Source organism: Ambystoma mexicanum, chromosome 8 (genome assembly GCF_040938575.1).
Source record: "Ambystoma mexicanum isolate Mex_15411 chromosome 8, UKY_AmexF1_1, whole genome shotgun sequence".
NCBI classification, from domain to species: Eukaryota; Metazoa; Chordata; class Amphibia; order Caudata; family Ambystomatidae; genus Ambystoma; species Ambystoma mexicanum.
Genome location: NC_090929.1, coordinates 834,337,334 through 834,357,743, shown reverse-complemented (window position 1 = coordinate 834,357,743; position 20,410 = coordinate 834,337,334). Strand labels below are relative to the sequence as shown.

The following is a 20,410-nucleotide window of genomic DNA, read 5'->3' as shown; positions in this document are numbered from 1 at the left end:
ATCCCCCAGCCAAGGTGCTGTGTCCTTCCAGGGCTGCAAACCACGAACACCAGGTGTTAAAAAGAATTGCATGCAGTACTCTCTGGGACCATCATATACAATTAGGAGCAAGTCTGTACTACAGTTTTGTGGTAGCGAGCCGAGCAGCCAGGCTCATCTCAAGGGGGAATGCGAGCAGTAAACGAAGTTACAGAGGTCTTACAATCACAGTGGTTCAAGCAGACACTCAAGGTTTCTTGGTAAAACACTTATACATTTATTACACAATCATTTAGAAAACTTTCACTAGAAGGAGGCAACTTATTACACAAAAATATACTTCAGCACAAAATAAGTAAATTGTTCTCCCTGAAATAGGAGCAAAACAGCATTTCAGTCACTTTCAATAAGAATACAAAAGGCACAAGTTAATAGAAGAGATCACAAATACTTTTCTTAGGCAGTGCAAATAGTTTGTTCACTAGAGGACTCGATTCAGTTCAATAGGCCTAGGCCAAAGTCAATGGGCTAGTGTCTTGGATAGCAAAGAGCAGTTCTTGTAGGAAACAGTAAAGTCTTTGCCAAAGTTCTCAGATGTAGTTTGTATGAAAAAGAATCATGTTGGTTCACAAGCGGATTAGGCCTGCAAGTTGGGAAAGTGCCATAAACTTTCACTGTGAGAGGTAAATTCTCTCAAATTGGGTTGGCACAGTACCTTAATATGAAGAACAAGATACAGCTGAAGACGTTGGTTCCTGGCAGTTCCTACAGATCTCTGTCCGTGAGCCTCAGTCGTGGGGAAAAGAGTGAGGATGTCGGGGGACTCCTGCACTGCATGGGATCGTCGGAAAACGCTGACAAAATGGAGTCACTTCAGTTCTGGTGGCTGTAATTCAAGCACACAAGCTGGTGCCCCTCTCCCTGGTTAATCCTAACCAGCTTTGAGAATGGTTTCCAGGTGGCTTAAGAGTTGATTGGTCCCACCAACTCAAAGGGAGAAATCGTCCTTGAAGGGGCTTCTCGGTCGAGATGAACTTGGCAATTTGGACCTGCAGCAGGGCTTTACCGGGCAAACCAACGGTCCAGGAGTTGCAGCAGCCATCCTCCTCAAGCTCATTCTTTCGTTCCAGTGGTCAACTCTGCCTTCCAAGTCAGTTAGCTGCCACTCACCCAGAAGGGTGGTTGTCTTTGCCTGACAGCCAGCTGGCCCATCATCTAGCAGTGCATTCTTAAGTACATGGAATTTCGTGCACCTCCCTCGCTTGCTGCCCCCGCCAGACACCCTGGAGCCAGACTTCACTCGTGAATCCCGCCAAAGACAAAACAAGGGACCAAACCCGGTTTGGTGCGCAGAGTAAATCTCAAGAAGGACCCTTCCACAAAGAAATGGCGAAAAAAGGGCCATATTTGACAAAAATGGCACCCTTGGGTACTTTACTGCAGCTGAGAACACAGCTCGTGGTAAAAGCACACCACTGCCACCAGCCATTCATCGAGGAAAGGCTATGAGAAGCTAGACAAAGGGGATAATAAGTAACCCCTCCAGCATCCTATTGTAAGATAGTGTGCTGTGTCTAGAAAGTTCTAAGTAAGTAAAGTCAATTTCAACTCACTGCTCTTGGAAACAGTTTATCCAAGAGAAGGTATTTAAACCATGGGAAATCTAAAGACTTCCGTGTAACTGCACTATAGGTACTGTGTGACACAATGTAAAAGATGATGCCTATGAGTTGGTCAGACTCCACAACCAAAAGATAAACCGTGTTCAAATCACATTAAATAAATAAGAAAAAATCTCTCCAGGTAAGTCCTCAAAATCCAGCAAATTGCTGTGGGTCTCCAAGGTAAAGAGGAATTAGCACATTTCTGAGAATTCTCCAACACTGATGATAACTGTACTTGATACACACAATCGGCTTTTCCACACAGATGGTGCTTACACATTATCAAACCATACCTTACCTTCAGAGACTTCCAAAGAACCATGGGATTTTCTAAGCTCCTTGACAGCTTCCAGGAATTCCTTCCCTCCAGCCTTTTCCAGAGCATTGCCTGCAACATTAAGAACCTACATTAAAAGCTTAATTCAGCCAACAGGACAGTTTGGAAACATTTACTTACATGCATAAACTTCTAAGACACTGTGCCACAAGGTCTTCAAATGCAGATTTTATAATTTGTGCTATATTATGGCATTTAACATTTGCATATTTTTCTAATCTGCATTCCTTGCCTCGATTGCATTCTTCAAAATGTAAAACTATACAAGTCCATTCCTATGCTAGCCATGGACCCCCTTCCTCATGAACTCGCCAGTACGGCAAGAACCTAGCCCCCACCCCCAAATTCCACTCAGAGGCCTGTCCATTGATTGCCTCAGGTTTGGCGTGCTGCCAAGTACATTTCAGCCTCCACCACCGACTCATACCTTTAGGCTGACACCGACTCATACCTTCTAGGCTGACACCGACTCATACCTTCTAGGCTGACACCGACTCATACCTTCTAGGCTGACACAAATACGGCCCATAACTTGAAGATTTTGTACTTTGTGGTGAAATTAGCAGTGTTCTGCAACATGTATATGCTCTATACATGTATATGCACTCCTGGTGTTATTCCCATCTCATCATTGGCGATTACCAAAAAAATATGGTTGTAACTGACATATGTTAGGTAAGATCTTCATAGCAATGATGAATCTTCCTCTTTGCTGGAGTGGTAGATTCTTTTTTCCTATACCTCAGTGAGTGGGAATCTTTTTCCACACTTTATGGGTGTCACTTTTAGACGCTCCATATTAGGAGTTATGCTGTTTGACAACATTTTGTAAGTGCCTATTGTTGCTGGGTTGTTCTAGGGGCTCCCCTTTTATTTCTCTGGCTAACCTTGAGAGAAGGCACAAGTTACATACCTGTAACTGTTGTTCTACAGCATGGGTCTGGCATGGATTCACATGCTCATGATGTTAGGCAAGTATTAGGGAGGACTCATTTCTGTGCCAATTCCCTTCAACCTTAGAGCCCCTCCCCACCTCCCCCTGCTCTTTTGCTGGACTTTAGGACTTTTTAATCCAGGAGTGCGTGACACCTTTTTCTAACTCCCCTCATGTAATTTGATCTGATATTGTTTGGAGTCTGACAAACTCCATAGGCATTTACTTTGAATGGTGACACAGCACCCACAGATAAGTCCTTTGGATTGCTCATAAGGTTTAAATACCTTCTCGTGTGAACTACTGTTCCAAAGTGAAATTGCCTACTTTTACTTGCCCGTTTTTCATATGTAGGTCCAGTACACGCGATCTTTTGTGAAAGTGCTGGGGGGGCAGGGGAGGGTTTTTTTCCCCCCTTTTCCTACTTACTCATGTAACATTTTTCTTGTTACTCTCACGACTCCAAATGGCTGGTGGCAGTGGTTTAATTTCCATACCATTGTTCATTTCTACTGCAGGCTGAACCGTAGCGCACCCATAAATCGCCCCAGTAGTCTTTCTTTGCCATTTCTCGCTTGCAAGGTCTTTCTTGGGTTTTACTCTGCGTGGCAAACCACGTTTAACCCTTTTGGCTCTGCCTTTGGCGGGCTTCAGTGGTGAAATCCACCTCTGGCAAGGTAGGAAGCAAGGGGGGTGCCCGAAACTCCGTCCTTAGTCTCCTTGGTTACCCGAATGGACGAACAATAGACGAAAAATAACTGGAAGAGAAGCTTGAACTGCCCAGTGAAGCCCTGCTGCAGTGCTGAAGCTCCAACTCCGGATCGACTAGAGGAGCCCCGGAACGGACGACTTCTTCCCTTGGTTTGGTGGGACCAAGTAACCCCAAGACTAACTTTGCTGGAAGACCTTTCCCCAAATGGTTGTACTGGTTTGCTGCTGCTGGAACGGAGTGCCAGGGGGTCGAGAAATCCATAGTCTAGTGCATCGTCTTTAAGCCAGACCAGAGCTTAAAGAAGATCCAGTGGACCATACCGAAGGACGACCCAAGCCTGAGTCACCTCAGAGTGCTGGACTCCAGAAGCAAGGGAAGCCCATCAAGTGTCCTACAACCACAGTGGTGCTATTCGCCAGTAGTAGAAACCGCAAAGTGCCGCTGATCTGAAAAGAGCCGATAGCCGCCGCTGACCTTAAAACTGCAGTGCAGGAGTCCTCCAGACGTCCTCCCTCTTGTCTGCACGACTGAGGCCCCAGAACCCAGGATCTGCAAGACTGCAGCCAGAACAGAAGCCAGCTGGATCCTCTTCTTCAAACCCAAGGTACTGTGCTGACTAATGGGGTACTTACCTCTTTGGTCTGTAGCTTCCATTATCTCACTTGAGACTTGCAGTAGCTGCTTTTTGCAGCGTTGATTTCAGCTCTGACCCTCAAAAGCCTAACAGCTTGTGGCCCAACAGTGGTTCCTTAATAACTAACTTTGTGCAAGACCTTTGTGCTATCAAGTGCCTCAGCTCCACAGACATTGTTCAAATTGACTTTGGCTGTCCTGGCTCTCTGCGGACTCTTCTGACCAATTGACTGATTCTTACTGTCCCTCATAGGTGGTGCATACGGTCATCTTGTATTGCTGGGAAAGATCCAATCTAGACTTCCTTGGGAGATTGAAAAGTGCTCACATGCTCCAACCTTTTTGCTTCCCTAACCCTTTACATAACCAGAGAATTTCTTAAGTACAATAAAGTGATATATAAATGCCAATACTGCCTATTCATTGAAGTCACCCAAAGGTGTAGTTACTTACCTTTAACGTGTTCTCCAGCATGGGCCTGGCCTGGATTCACATGCTCATGAACATTCTCTGTCAGGACAGGAATCCTCAGTAAAAACTGTCTCTCCTATAAACCAATCACTGAGCTCTGGGTCATAATGCCCCCTAACCCCCTCCTTTGGCAGCCTTCAGATTTGGTAGCACATAAGTGGCAGTATAACCAAGAGCAGCCGCACAGGGGCAGCCAAAATGAGATGCAACACCCAGGTCATATTGGCTAGCACTGGACTATATGGTTAAAAGGGGTGGAGTGGCAGGGAGACCTAGTATTTCAGACCACAAAAAAAGTCAGAAAACCAAAGTTCAAAAGTTGGGAAAACAAAGTTTACAGTTCCATGTAATTCGGTTCTAGCACAAACCTCGTCCTTTTCACATAAGTGGTTTATCTGCTTCCTTTAGCCAATGCACAACCTGAGCTTTACAGATTACCCAAATCACAATTCACAAGAAAAACAGTTGAGCTTCTGGAGAGAGCCAATGACAAAAGGCTGCACTCGGGACTTACCAATGTCCTCCTTTAGGTCGATGTCTGCAGAGGTTGGGTGGATGATGCCTTCAACCTTCATGGCACCAATGTGGCTGAGGTCATTCTGCGTCAGACAAAGCTGCATAATAGAAGAGAATGTACACACGTCAAAGTGTGCAAAGTGCAAACGCAGTATTATTCAGGTTGTGTTGGGTACGAATTAGTGCAGTCCAACTCGTGTGGGGTTACCCAAGACATCTCTTGTTATCAGGTAACTCCCATTTAATATAGGCCTGTACTACACAAGTTGGTAGTGTGACCAAGCAGCCGGGCTCATCTTAAGAGGGGTTATGTGAGCTGTGGAGCTGTACAATGAAATCAGTTACAAGTCTCCAAGTTAGTTATATAATACATTATTTATACACAAGGATATTTAAAGCATTCTTTAAAAAGTAGTAATTAGCTGTATCACTAATCCCAAATTAGGATTCAATTAATAAAGTTAAGGAAGAAGGTGAGTAATTCATGTTACACATGTTTCAGCACCCAGAGGTGATGGCATTTGAGGCTAGAATAGCATTTATATAGTATCACCTTTGCAATATTGAGTTGCAGGAAGGGTTAGAACAGACAGATACAAGAAAAGTTAGATTAGGCATGCAGGCAGTCGATTATCCCAGCATTGAAGTGTTCAACATTTAAAACCTGTAAGGGGGAACAAGACCTGCCAAAACCAAAAGGTTCCGAAGGCAGCCAGGTCAGCCAAAGCGAATGGGTAAAGTCAAAAGATCTGCTGCTCTTCTTAGAAAAATGTTAAGAGAAATCACAGCAACTCCAGAGGAGTCACCTTTAGAAAGCACAAAAGGCCAATGCAGGTAAGGAACAAGTTACTTAATTGTAACTATTGTTCTCGAGCATGGGTCGGGCATGGATTCGGTGTCCAGTCAAATGGTCGGAAAAAAAAGCCGAATTTTTTTATATATATTTTTAGTTTTGATTGGTTAAAAATATCTTAAGAGGGGGTTGGGGGCAACCCCCCCCCCCCCAAAATACCTTTTTTCCCAACCATTTTACTTCGATCAAATGGTCATTCGATCATTTCGTTTTCAACCATTTGACCTACAACCCATGGATTCACATGCTCATGAATATTCCCTGTCAAGGCAGGAATCCTCGGTAAACGAAAAAGAAAAAAGAAAATATGTTTTTCTCCTCTAAACTGAGCTCCGTGTCATACTGCCCCCAGCCAATAACTGCCCTCTCCCCAAGCACCCATCTTCTGATTTTGTAGCATGTAAAGTGGCAGTATGACAAAGAGCTGCAGGAGGGAGGCTTCGCATGCGAATCCACGCCAGACACATGCTGGAGAACAATAGTTACAGGTAAGTAACTTGTTCCTTCTCCAGCATGGGGTCTGGCATGGATTCACATGCTCATGAATAAAGAATACATAGCAGTACATAGACAACCACGGCAGGTGGCAAGGCTCAACAGAAGCAATTACTTTTACCTCCTCACCTTTTAGCAAAAGTTTGTGCAGCACTGCTTTGCCGACCCTGGGCTCCTCTTTGGAATCCCTGTTGACAGTAGAATTTCATGAAGGTGTGCGTAGACCGCCACATGTCCAGCACGGGCACACCAGACAGGAACGTAGTCGTCGGAGCGATCACTCTGGTGGAATAGGCTCCGACAGCCAGGCAGCGGTCGGTTTACAAACCAGCGACTGAACCCTTTTCCACACTCACATAATCTTGAACTCTTTTTATGGGTGTCATTTTTAAGACTCTCCATATCATCTTAACTTATTGTAAATAAGTGCCTGTTGCTGGGTTGCCCTAGGGGATCCCTTTTAACTTTGTTGTGCTAACCTTGAGTGAACTACAGTTCCCATGGGTAGAAAGGATCTTTGGATCCCTTTTACATTTTATTTAGTGAAACCCGCACACCCCCACCTTATGTGGAGTGCTGGGGAGATACATTGTATCCCCTTTCACAGTAAAGCTAACACTTCTGTTACAGTGACAAGCTTACCTTCAGTGGCTGCGATACCCTGTATTAATTTGGTGCACCTTTACCACTAGCTGTGTACACCTCTGCACTAAAGGCACCCAAGGGTGTCAATTTTTACCAAAAATGGCCCATCTCTTTTTTTGTGCCAGTTTAGTGTTTCTTGTTCCTTCCCCTGACATCCAGGGTGGGAAATTCCTGTGAGATTTTTGTCTTCAGCCCAGAGAGCAGCAAGTGAGGTAGGAGTCCAAAACTCCCCAGCCCTTTGTTTTACGCCTTGCTTGAATGGGGACAAATCCCAGTGGGGGGGGGCTGGCTGTCCTGATGGACAACCGGACAACCAGACCGTCTCTTCTTGTAAAATGCATTGAGAGAATTCAGAAGTTGTGCTGTAATTCCTGACAAATACTGCAAACCTGGAAGATGAAGACATGTCGACCACTGGAACTTAAACCAAGGATGACGAAGGAAAAGCAGCGGAAATGATTTCCAGCGACCGGAGAGCCTGCTGTGTAACCAGAGCCTGCTGTAGCCCTTCCTTCCAATTGACCTGGGGACTCCGAAAACGACCCAGAGCCTGGTGAGACCCACTAGACACAAGACCACCTGCATTTTGCCCCATCCCACACGTTGCTGCGACCTTGTGTTGTTGCAATACCCAATACCCTGGGACCTCAAGCCATCATGCGGTGCATGGTCTTCCGAATTCTGAAATTTCACTGAAACTTCCACAAGGATGCCCACAAATCTCCAGAGACACGAATTGAGTCCGAAAAGTCCCCTCACAAGAGCGCAGGACCTTTAACATGACGAGAATTCAACCACGATTTTCTGTTCTTCTGTGCCCTTTCAAAAAGGCACCAAATCCGCAGAACCGCATTCAGCTTTGAGGGGAAACCTTGCCTACAGCCACCTTCTTCAATCCCTGCTGCAAAGTCCCTTCTGAGGTCTCGTTTTTCAGTCTCCACGACAAAGAATCCATTGACTGGGTATTTGGCTGCAGACCTTTTAGTTCTCCTGCTGCAAAAGCTTCTTCAATGCGGAGGTACGGTGTTGGCTTGGGTATGTACTTAACTACACAGAAATCCTAACAGGCTTAAGGTAAGTGGTGTTTTCTGTGATTGGGAGGCCCTTCGTCCAGTGCACCCAGTTCCACTGTTAGAATCCTGCTAGGGTGTCTTTCGGCGAAGTCCCTGTACCCTCTTCTAACTCTAAATTAGAGTGCTTACCCGTTTGCCCAGTTTTCCTAAGGAAACTGACTTTTGCTACTAAAGAACCTATTCTAGCACTGCCTGTTGGTCACTAGTCCTAGTGGCCTCCTTCTGCCAAGGAGAACACTGATTGGGACTTCTGCCTAGAAAAGAAAATAAGTGTTTCAAAGTTACTTACTTGTAAAGAGTTGTTTGGTAACAATTCTAAGCGTGAACAGTGACAAGTTCTTATGGTTAACATCTTTTCTTCCTTAGCAACTGTTTTGCCAGTCTAAAAGAAAGTAGATGTGAAGGTATTTTACTCTAATTAGGTTGTGCCTCTTCCCAAAAGTAAAGTGTTGGTATCACCAGATTAGTCCTTTGAGGATAAATTGTAGGAGTGTCGCCCCAACTGGGTCTTGCTTCCTCAGACTTGCTGCTAGCCGGTCCTTAATAAGTTTGCATTAGGTTGTTGCCTACGCAAAATAACTATTCAGTAAACTGTAACATTGGGTTTTACTTTCACCCTCAATTGTGAGGTTAAATAAAGTATGTGGCTTTTACTTACCTTGTGTTAGCTGTGACATCCAAATAAGTTAAGAGTTACTGCTTACCTCAATCTGGGGTTCCCGGATTTCAACAGCACCTGTAATTGTATTATATCCATAGGTTTTACTCACCTAACATGACAAAAGTAGTTATAGGTTTTTACTGCACCTGGAATAAGTGTTTCACTATTCATCAAAAGTATATATTGTCCAGTTGACTGATTACATTATTTGTGCTGAGAATCATTATACAACTGGAAGGGTCTACTGCCCTTGCATTACTGAATGTAATTGTAAAAGGTAACCATTGGTTTTTACTCCCCAAGAATCAGCTTGACCTATACTGAAGGTGTATGAAAAGTTTTGGACTTCCCTAGAACTACTGTTAAGTACTTCAAATAAGGTCTATATTTGGGTAGGAGTACTTTCAAGTATAGTGTTAGTATAGTGTTGTGTTTTTATATTGGGATTTCATATAGTGTGTTAGTACTTACCCCTAGATTTATCTGGGCCTACCTGTATTTAATTAAATCTTTTATTTTTACAATACAAAAGGTTTGTGTTTCTTTGGATCATTTGTATGAAAATTTCACATGTACTGATTCTACAGCACGCTCTCCCTCCTAAGATAAGTCCGGCTGCTCAGTCTACTTTACCATATACTCGGGTGGTACAGCCTTATACTAAGAGTGGAGTCTTGTACTGCCTCAGTTGAATGGTTTTACTAAGCCTTAGTTGGACTTCGCAGCACCAACCATGTATCGTGAAAAGCCAGAGAAGGCCGTTTGCAGGATAGGTCCTGGATCTCACCTACTCTCCTGGCAGAATTGATGGCCATGAGAAAAGCAGTCTTCCGCGAAAGGAGCCCGATGCATAGGCTCGAAGGGTGGCCCCATGCACCTTGTCAGCACCCAGTTGAGTTCCCATGACGGGGCAGGGGCCTACACCGGCAGGAACAATTGAGGAACTCCTTGACTAGACAACAGGCCCAAAGAGAAGACCGTCCTGAGACCTGGTGTAGCGGGAGATAGCAGCCAGATGCACCTTGCTAGAGGTTTGCCCCACTTTGGCCAAGGACGGAAGAATCTGCAGCAGAGGGTTGACCCCGGCACCACGTTGCAAAATGTTTTCACTAGTGCCCGTAGCACTGAAGAGTAGACCATGCCTCCCTGCAGTCCGCCGGCAGCTCGTACCCTCCGAGCCAAGCCTTCAGGTTCAGCGATCCTGGGTCGTGATACAGGATTGCACCGCCCTCTCTGGTGAGCAGATCCATGACCACTGGCAGCTTGACCGGAGGTGACGTTAAAGGTCCAGGTTCCAAACCTGCCTCGGCCATACCGGGGCGATAAGGATTATCCTGCATCAGCACAGTGTGAGCCGATTGACGACTCGCAGCAGGAGAGGCAACGGAGGGAACACAAAGGAAGAGGCCTTTCCACGGGAAGGAAAGCGCATCCCTCGTGCTCCTCGGCTGATGCAACCTGCTGGCGAATTTGTGGCATTTGGAATTCGTCACAGTTGTGAACATATCGATCTAGGGTCTGTCCACTTGATCCTGTCGAAGCTCCCACTCGTGGCAAGAGCACAGCTCCCTGCGGAGGAAGTCAGCGAATGTGTTCCTGACTCCCAACAGGTGGAATGGAAGGGCGACAGCCTAGTGCCACAAGTCCTGCACCTCTCTGGAGAGCACTGGGGATCTGGTTCCCTTTGCTTCCTGATGTAGAACATCCTGGTGGTATGTCAGTGAAGCCACACGCCACTTTGTCCTTGAAGGAGCGACTTGAGAGCCAAGAACACTGCCCGAAGCTCCAGGACATTGATGTGGAGATCCTTCTCCTCAGGTCGCCACAGGCATCTGTCGTGGCGAGGTCTGTGCGGGCTCCCCATCCCTCCAGGAAAGCGTCCGTGGGGACAGTCTCCTGGTACGGGTGCTCTGGAAGTCCATGCCCCAGCGATGTTCGGAAAGCACGGTTAGGGATAATTCTCAAAATGTGCCAATTGCTCTCAACCTTAGAGCTCTCCAGCTCTTTTGCTAAACTTTGGGGCTTTGAACTTTTCCATTCTGTTTGTTTTCTGTGTTTGGTCATGGAGTTTTAAACAACTCCATAAGGCATCATCTTTTTTATTTGTGTCACACAGCACCCTCAGTGCAGTGACACAGGGATGTCTTTTAGACTTCCCAAAGTTTTAAATACCTTCTCTGGGACAAACTACTGTTTCCCAGAGAATGTAAAGTGAAATTGAATTTACTAGTCTTTCCAAATTTCTAGACCCAGCACACACCATTTTACAATGCAGTGCTGGAGGGGTTAGTTACTTAGTATCCCCTGTGTCCAAATACTCATGTAGCAGTTAAATGCTACCCTTTCCTATTGAAAAGACTGGTGGCAGTGGTTTTACAACAAACTACCATGATTTTTTTCCCCGACCGCGAACACCAGTAGCTAAAAATCACGGGAGCCATGTTTTTCAAGATGGCGCCTTAAACAGGCCCTGGTAGCCTCTGCGTGCCAAACCAGGTTTGGCCCCTTTGTTTGTATGCCTCCGGCGGACATCAGGACCGAAGACCGCCTCTGGCATCTGAGGTCGGCAAGAAGTGCGGGAGGTGCCCGAAACTCCCTGTGCTTAGTCTCCTAGGAGACCCAAATGCACTCTGGCATGATTGGCTAGCTGACTGTCCGGGAAGGACAGCCACCCTGCTTGGTGAGTGACAGCTAGGCTGGAATGAAAGGGAGAGACTGTTTAAAAGGCGAGTCTCTTGGACTGGAAAGCAGAGTCGACCACTAGAACAAAAGAACCGAGGAAGAGCTGGAAAAGGACGGCTGCTGCAACTCCTGGACTGTTGGTTTGCCCGGTGAAGCCTTGCTGCAGGTCCGAATTGCCAAGTTCATCTCGACAGAGAAGCCCCTTCAAGGACGACTTCTTCCTTTGGTCCCACCAACTCAATCAACTCGTAAACCAACTGGCTACCATTCTCAAGGCTTGTTAGGATGAACCAGGGAGAGGGATGCCAGCTTGTGTGCTTGAATTTACAGCTACTGGAACTGAAGTGACTACATCTGGTTTGCTTTTGACGAACCGTGCAGTGCAGGAGTCGCCCGACGTCCTCCCTCTTGTCCCCACGATGGAGGCTCAGCAACAGTGAGATCTGCAGGACCTCCCAGGAACCAACGTCTTCAGCTGCAGTGTGCTTCATATTAAGGTACTGTGCCAACCAGATTGAGAGAATGCCGCTCTCACGGTGAAAGTTCGTGAAACTTTCCCAACTTGCAGGCCTAATCAGCTTGTGACCCGACATACGATTCTTTTTCACCTAAACTACTTCTGAGAACTTTTGCAAAGACTTTACCATTTGATACCAGAACTGCTTTTTCCTATCCAGAACACTAGCCCACTGACTTTGGCCTGGCCTATTGATTTGAATTGAACTCTTCTGGTGAACTGAAACTATTTGCACTTTCTATCAAGTATGTGATTTATTGTACTTACCTTGTCCCTTTTGCTCACTTCTAAGTACCTGAACTGCCATTTGGCTCCTATTTCAGGGGAGCTCAAATTGTCTCAAAAGATTAGAGTTTTGTATTGAAGTGTATTGGTATATAATATTAAGTTGCCTCCTTCTAGTAAAATGTTTTCTAAATGATTATTCATTTATTACACAAGTGTTTCACAAAGAAACCTTGAGTAGAAGTGTCTACTGGAACCACTGTGATTGAAAGTCCTGTGTGTAATTACTTCTACTGCTCACATTCACCCTTGAGCTAAGCCTGGCTGCTCAGCTAGCTACCAAAAACTGTAGTACAAACTTAAACCAAAGGTTGGTTTGGCCAACACCTGTAGGACTAAGTGTGTCTAGTGGTCCCAGAGGGTACTGCATGCAATACTGCCCAACACGCATGTCCCACCACCTTCTCGCTCGACTGAAGACCTAGTCTAGGGCAATCTTGTCTGCGAAGCTTCCGGACACCTGGATCCAATGGGCGTCCAGCAATTCCTGAAGGGGTTGCACATGAAACCTGCAGAGCTGTATCAGATCTGCACGACAACATCATGAGAAGCAGTTACCTGATGGTCCGCGCTGTGGCGGTCTTCAGTAACAGATGTTGCACCTTGCCCAGCATGGAGACAGTGTTGAGCCTGGACTCCAGGAACAGCACGTTCTGTGATGGAATCAAGCAGGACTTAATAGTCCACAAAGAATACAAGATCTGTCAGCAGCCGGATGGTTCTTTCCGTATGTTCGACGGCTACTTCCCCGACTTGGCACGGATAAGCCAGTCGTCGAGTTATGGGTACACACGAATTCCTTGTAGATGCAGATGGGCCGCCAATGGCACCAGGCACTTCGTGAACACCCTGCGCGCAGTCCGAAGGAAGGGCCTTGTACAGTGCCTTCACTGTACTACGAAGCGCAGGAACTTGCAATGCTTCTCGTGAATGGGGAGCGCGGGGGGGGGGGGGGAGTGGAAAAATGGGTCCTCCAGCAACAATAAGTCTTCTTCCTCCAGTTGGCAGAGTACGTGCTGCAACGTGACCATCCTTTTTTTTGGGACTCTAGGTATTTGCTGAGGCTCCGCAGGTCTAGAATGGGCCTCCAGCCCCGAGTCTTTTTTACCAATAAGTATCTGGAATAGACTCCATCGCCCACCCCCCCCCCCCCTTTTTTTAGCATGTCCCGTACTCCTCTACCCCCCCCCCCCCCCCAGGATCTGAGGGATGTGATGCTCCTGCCGGGACACCGGTGGTATCTGCCCACACTTCTGCGATAACTCGAGTGTCCATGGGCGAGAGCATCCAGCACCAATCGGTCTATATAGATCTTTTCCACTGGGCTGCAAGGCCGACATCCTGGCCGGTTAAATCGTGCTTCGGGGCCTGTTTGCCGCCTTAAGAGCGACATTGGCTGTTAGGCAAGAATTGTTGTAGTAACCATGTGGGAGACTACACCACCCTTGTCCTCTTGGTATTAGGTAATCGACCTATTGGGATAGGTCTGTACTATACAAGTTGGTAGTGCGACTGAGCAGCCAGGCTCATCTCAAGAGGGTTAAAGGTGAGCTGTAGCAGCAATGAAATCCATCAATACAAGTAGCCAAGTGTTATGGAGAATTCTCATTTCTTTGCTAATTCCCTTAGAGACCCCCAGCTCTTTTGCTGGACTTTTAATTTGAAACCTGGTGTGCGTGAACACGATCTCACTCCCTCATGTATTTTGATCCGGTTTGGGTTGTAGGTTTCCTTTGTTTTTGGAGTCTGAAACTCCATAGTAATCTACTTTTTGGTATGGTGACAGCACCTTCCGTGCAGTGTTACAGAATCCTTTAGATTTCTGTGAAGGTTTAAATACCTTTGCTTGCGAGAACTACTGTTCCCACGAATAGTAAAGTGAAATTGACTTAACTTCCCTTTTTCAGTCCAGCACACCCCATCTTATGTGGAGTGCTGGGGGGGAGGCGGGTTACTTAGTAGCCCATTTTCCTACTTACTCATGCAACATTTCTTATGCTATCATGACTACTTTAAAATGGCTGGTGGCAGTGGTTTAATTTTCCTACCATTGTGCTTTTCTACCGCAGGCCGAATCCTCAGCTGCAGCACCTATGGGTGCCCATTTTGTCAAAATGGCCCTGGTCTTTGCCATTTTCAGTTTGTGAGTTTTCTTGGGTTATACTCTCCACTCCAAACCTGGTTGGAGCCCTTTGTTAGTTTTGCCTTTGGTGGGCTTCAATACTGGAACCAGGACAACCAGAGCTCAAGTCCCCCTCACCAGAGTGCAGGAAGCCCAACCGGTAGCCAAGATCTGTGGTTGTGCCGTTTATCGAGCGCTGAAACTGCTGATCTGAAAAGATCCCATAGCTGCTGCTGCAGACCTCCGAATTGCTGTCGCAGGAGTCCCCAGGCGTTTGTTCTCCCTTTTGTCCCCACGTCTTGAGGCCCAGGTACCCAGACAGAAGCCAGCTGGTTTTTTGTGATAATGTTCCTGGTTGTCTTTTTTCGCCATTTCTTTGGGGAAAGGTCCTTCTTGAGATTTACTCTGCACACCAAACCAGGTTTGGTCCTGGTTAGTTTTGTCTTTGGCGGGATTCACGAGTGAAGCCTGCCTCTGGCTCCAGGGTGTCCGGGGTGGGCAGGAAGTGAGGGAGGTGCCCAAAACTCCGTGCTTAGTCTCCTAGGAGTCAGGAATGCACTCCTAGGTGATTGGCCGGCTGACTGTCCGGCAAGGACAGCCACCCTGCTGTTTGACTGGCAGCTAGGCTGGAATGAATGGGAGAAACCTGCATAAAAGGAGAGGCTTTTTGGCTTGGAAGGCAGAGCTGACACTGGATGAAGGAATCCGAAGATGAACTTGGAAGAGACGCTTGCTGCAACTCCTGGACCGTTGGTTTGCCCAGTGAAGCCCTGCTGCTGTGCTGAAGCTCCGAATTAGTCTAGACTAGAAAAGCCTTGCAAGGACGACTTCTCCCCTTGAGTTCGTGGGACCAATCAACTCCAAAGTAAGTCACCTGTAAGCTGGTTTTATTTTCACTGCAGTTGCTGCTGGAACCGAAGAACCTAGGAGAGGAACACCAGATTGTGTGCGTTGCTTTTAAGTTGGCCAAGAGCTCCCCTCTGGACTCGCAGAAAGCAGGCCTGACCAAGCCTGAGCCGCCTCAACAGGGTGCTTGACCCCAGATTCAAGAAAAGCCCATAACAGCCAAGAATCAGTAGTGGTGCCATTTGCTGAGATGCAAGGAGCTGGAACCAGGAAGTGCCACTGAATAGAAGTTGGTCCTTTTCTGTCGCCGACCATCCCGTTGCAGTGCAGGAGTTCTCCAGATGTGGTGCTTCTTGTCCCCACGACTGAGGCCCAGGAACACAGGATCTGCAGAGGTGCACATGAAGAGAAGCCAGCTGAACAGTTTTTCTTCTAACCACAGGTACTGTAAAGTCTAAGAACTTACCTCTTGTTGTGTGTAACCTTACTTCTCAGTTGAGACGTCTTGGTTGCTTCTGTAGAGTTGCTAACAGCTCCTTTACCTCACAAGCCTAATCAGCTTGTGGCCCTGCTTTGATTTCTTCTTTTCTACAAAGACTAACATTGTGCAAGACTTTTACCTACCTGCAAGAATTGCTTCAGCTCACCTACACTTTTGTCCAATTGACTTTGGCCTAGCCTGGCTCCCTGAGTGACTCTTATTCCCTCAGACTGTGTATTTTGTCTTCTTTCCAGGAAGGGGCTAACTTGCTTTGCGTTGGGGGGTACTTACCTGCTTCAGAATATTTGTGAGATCTCGTGTCCCAATAACCTTTTTCTTTGACATACTAAGTATTGCTCTAAATGCAATAGTGGTATATTAATGTCCAGTGTCCTACCTATTTAAGTCATCTGAGGGTGTAGGAAGGGTATGTATGCCATCCCAAATTGGTACTTGATGAAGTGTGTGTATTTTGGAGTGCATTTGTGTGTTACTGTTATATTGCCCCTTCTGAAGAAGGCTTACTCAAACTGTTAAATTATTAATTGTTTAATCAAGAAACGTTGTGTGCAAGTTTATTTGAATACTCGTCACCGTGAATCTCTGTATAACTCCTACTGTTCACATTGACCCCTCTTGGAGATAATCCTGTCTGCTCATCACACTACCAACATGTGTAGTACAGACTTATGCCAAAGATTGGGTTCCTATTGCCAGAAGGTCAGGTTTGTTGCAGTGCACCCAAAGCATACAATCTTGCTTAACAGTGGCCCTTCTGTGCATTATCCAGGCAGATTTAACAACCTGTGAGTAAGAAGACTAAAAAGTCACCAAGCGAACACCACTGCCACCAGCCATTTAAGTAAACTTGCAATTGTAACAAAAATGTTACCAGATAAGTAGGAAAGGGGATACAGCGTAGCCCCCCCCCCCTCCAGTACTTCACTTAAGGTGGGGTGTGCTGGCTCACTATATAAAATGTAAAGGGGAATAGAAATCCCACTTTGCTTCTTGGAACAATAGTTCACCCAGGAAATAAAAAACCAAAAAAAAAAAATGCAGTGTGCCGCCGTCATAGTACATTAGAGTCAGTCCTCAATTATATGAAACAAACTCCAATCGCCCACTATCGCGAGACATAACACGTCCCCATAGAGTACCAATCATCTAGGGACAAGGTAAAATAATTACCAAGTCCAAACAAAATGTTCTGGGGTTGGCAGAGGTCAGGAAGATTTATCATGAATATGAAAGTCTTACCCAACACTCATCCATACCTCTACCTCACAAACAGCACACACTTCACAACTCCAAACATGAAAGCCAAATCGAAAACCCAAACAAGTGGATTCCAGGGTAACCTTTAGAAGACAAAGTTTTTGCACTTTGCTTATGTAAGATCAGGGATAGAGAGCTTAGGTTATTGAAGACCACAAACTAGTAGTTAACTGAATAACCTGTTTGAGGGCTTTTGAGGTGAATGGCAGAATGAAACATGCTGAAACTAGATACAAAGTTTTACCCAACTCAATTGGGGACTTTCCTTGTACCTTACTTGGTTATTTTATCAATAAATGTAAGTATTTTCTACACATTCATATAGATCATTTGAAATACTTAGGGTATTTAGCTACAGTGTAGCGAGCAAAAACATGACCTAATTAATTACCTTCTGCCCCAAGAGGAGGCTTTTGGAAGAAAGAACAGTAAATCCATCCCCCGGTCCATCTTCAGTGGCTGTGTTGGAAGCACTCTCTTTCCCAGTGTCAGACTGCTTTTCCTGTGGAGAGAAGTGAATATAGCAACCAGGTTAAGTTCCTACTACAAATCCATACCATTCAACACTGCCCTACAGCCGCTTTTTCACACCATAATCCACTTTAGTTATTCGGTTTTGGCTGAAACTAAACTCTAAACCGCTAACAGTTTTCAAAACTAAACCTACCTTTTTCGCTGCCTTGCCTTTGGCAGCCTTGCCCTTCTTTGCTGGCTTTTTGGCTGGTGATGGAGTTTTGTTCTTTATCTTCTTCTCAGGAGCTGGTGAGAGGATGGTTTCCTTGCTTCGGGAGCCCCGCTTTTTGGCTAACAGCTCAGGAAGAATTCTGGGTAGGACTCCTCCACTAGCAATGGTCACGCCTTTCAGCAGCTGTGAGGAAACAAGATATAAGTCAAGAGTATGTGACCCTGAAACCAAGATGTATCCACATTTCAGGAGACAAAGGCCAAACAGACAGGGAGGCAACGAATGAGGACAGGGGAGCAGACACGTGAAACTGCGACTGATGGTGTACACTTTTTATATGCGGTGTAGGTGTTGCATGCCCATTGCTGCAGAGAACCCATTTACTAAGGAATTTGCAGCAGACCTACACCATTGAATTTCAGCATGAGCTAATCTTTAGAACATTTATACTTAGTCTGTTAAGGAACACACTTAAAAAAAAAAATTTGCTGCAGAGAATGACCAACCTTGAACATGCATGTTAACAGCTTCATTAAAATGTGCACGGGGGTAGACTGCACAGCATTGCGAAACAAAGCAAGACTCCTAAAATAGGGGTTATTATTTAAGGTTGCAAGCTGCTAGTCGGCCATACATGTGCTTGTCATCAATTCCACACACACCATTGATTACACATTAAGGGTCAGATATCACTAGCCAATGGCTAGAGGAGAGTACAAATACTGTGCCCTGCGTAACATGTACAAGTCCATTAGGATGATAAATAGCTACACATCCACGGCTGGCTGAAACCCATTTGGATCTGTTCCAATGTCAGAGAAATCCGTTTAAGATTTCTGGAGCGACACCCTAGCAAAAAAGCAACATGCAAATATTGAGTTAGCACAGTAACTCATCACCCAATCTCAAGGTCCCCCATCACAATTACCAAGTCACGTAAACTGCTGCCACCAGTTGGAAGCTGCAACTGATTCTATTAAACGACACTGAAGCATCAGAGACAGTAAAACCCATCCACCAAACACTGCCAATTACAACAGGGTGTTATGGGAGGTTGCAAACTGTTAAACAGAAAGTCAGTTTACTACATGTGGTAGCCCCTGTACTTTTGTCTGGGTTTGTGACTTTTCTGCCAGCAGGCCTAATCTCAAACCAGACAGTGTTTGGCTCCGCATTTAGCGCTTTGCCTTAAGAATCCTTATGACACATAATGCAGGGGTTCCCATATGTACATCCTGGTCTTAGTGGGGTTTTTGTTTCCCTTTCTAAAATGGTTCCACTGTAGAATCCATCCTACCTGGCTGAGTCCGTTTAGACGACTCCTCCATTCATCAACATGGAGGTTCTATTTCTTGCCTGGAAGATCTGAGGGGGCACATGACCATCCCTATAACAAAGGATGTGCGAGAAAGAGGAAGTGGGCCCATTTGGCTACTAGGGTTGGGGGCGGGTGTCTGGCATATGCAGTGTCTGGGACTGTGTTTATTCCTTACTTTGTGCAAGACCCTTCCAGAATGCATACTCTGCCACTGGCTGACCACCACTCTATTTGAATTATGCTTGGCGTGCGATTGGGTTTGCCCATCGACTCCAAAGCAGGGCTACAGCACATTCACTGACTGCCCACTCACCTCATCTAAAGCTTGATTGCCGAACCTGCACTCTGGAAGGCCTGCTGCTCAAAGGAGGGCCGAAGCTCTACCAAGACCTTCTCACAGCCAACTACTTACTCTGTGCAAGGATATTGCTCCCCGGATCCCCAGCACTGCTTGCAGGATTTCCCTACTGACTTCATGCCTGGGCCTCCAAGTTGAGATGGATTTTTAGAATCTGACCTTGATAACACATTTTAGCAGGCCAACCTATTTATAATGAACTGGGGAACTCGGAGGACAGAGAGGGGGACAGACAGACAGACACACACACCAAGTGCATGACCTTACATGGGATTTCTCGGTTCTTAGGTCAAATTACCTTTTTTTATTTACCCACCTGACGGGAAAAGACCACTCCGTGAGCACACAGAGCACATCTGTCACGCCCCTGCCACATACGAGTAGGCGGGGCAAGACAGAGGACGGGACACAGGGGTGCCGGGTAAGTATAATGTGTCCATGTATGTGCAGGGTGGGGGCAGGGAGGAGCAAAGTAGGGCTCGGGCGGGTAAACCCGCCAAAATATATATATTTTAAAAACACAACAGGCATGTCCTTTTGCCACTTTGAGGGCCGCACACACTAGACCAATGTGCGACCTTCAGAAAGCAGGAAACTGACATAGAACCAAAGCAGTAAGAAGGCCAGACAACAATATGTCCAAAGAGCAGAGTGGGTCTGGTAGCGAGCTGTTCCCGCGAGGAGGTGGTGTGTCAGCACAACCAGCAGTCACAGCTGCAAAATACAAAAGGAACCATGGGCTCAGTGAGGGGCTGGTGGACGGCTGTTCTCACTGTTCGAGCAGGGAGGCAGTGGCGCCTTGACTATATTCACATTATGCTCTGGTTTTGAAAGACAGGGTTTGTGGCAACTTGGAAACAGTGGA

General features: G+C 46.2%; 1 protein-coding gene across 2 annotated transcripts in view; it reads right to left on the bottom strand.

Annotated features, from left to right (window-relative positions):
• Window positions 1–20,410, bottom strand: part of MACROH2A2 (macroH2A.2 histone) — a 64,638-nt gene that overhangs the window by 14,135 nt on the left and 30,093 nt on the right. For both annotated transcript variants that reach the window (XM_069610709.1, XM_069610710.1), the window contains 4 exons: window positions 17,852–18,052; window positions 17,576–17,686; window positions 5,245–5,344; window positions 1,942–2,031 (listed from right to left, as the gene is read on the bottom strand). In XM_069610709.1, the coding sequence (XP_069466810.1) occupies window positions 1,942–2,031; window positions 5,245–5,344; window positions 17,576–17,686; window positions 17,852–18,052 (502 nt within the window). The remainder of the gene's footprint in view (window positions 1–1,941; window positions 2,032–5,244; window positions 5,345–17,575; window positions 17,687–17,851; window positions 18,053–20,410) is intronic.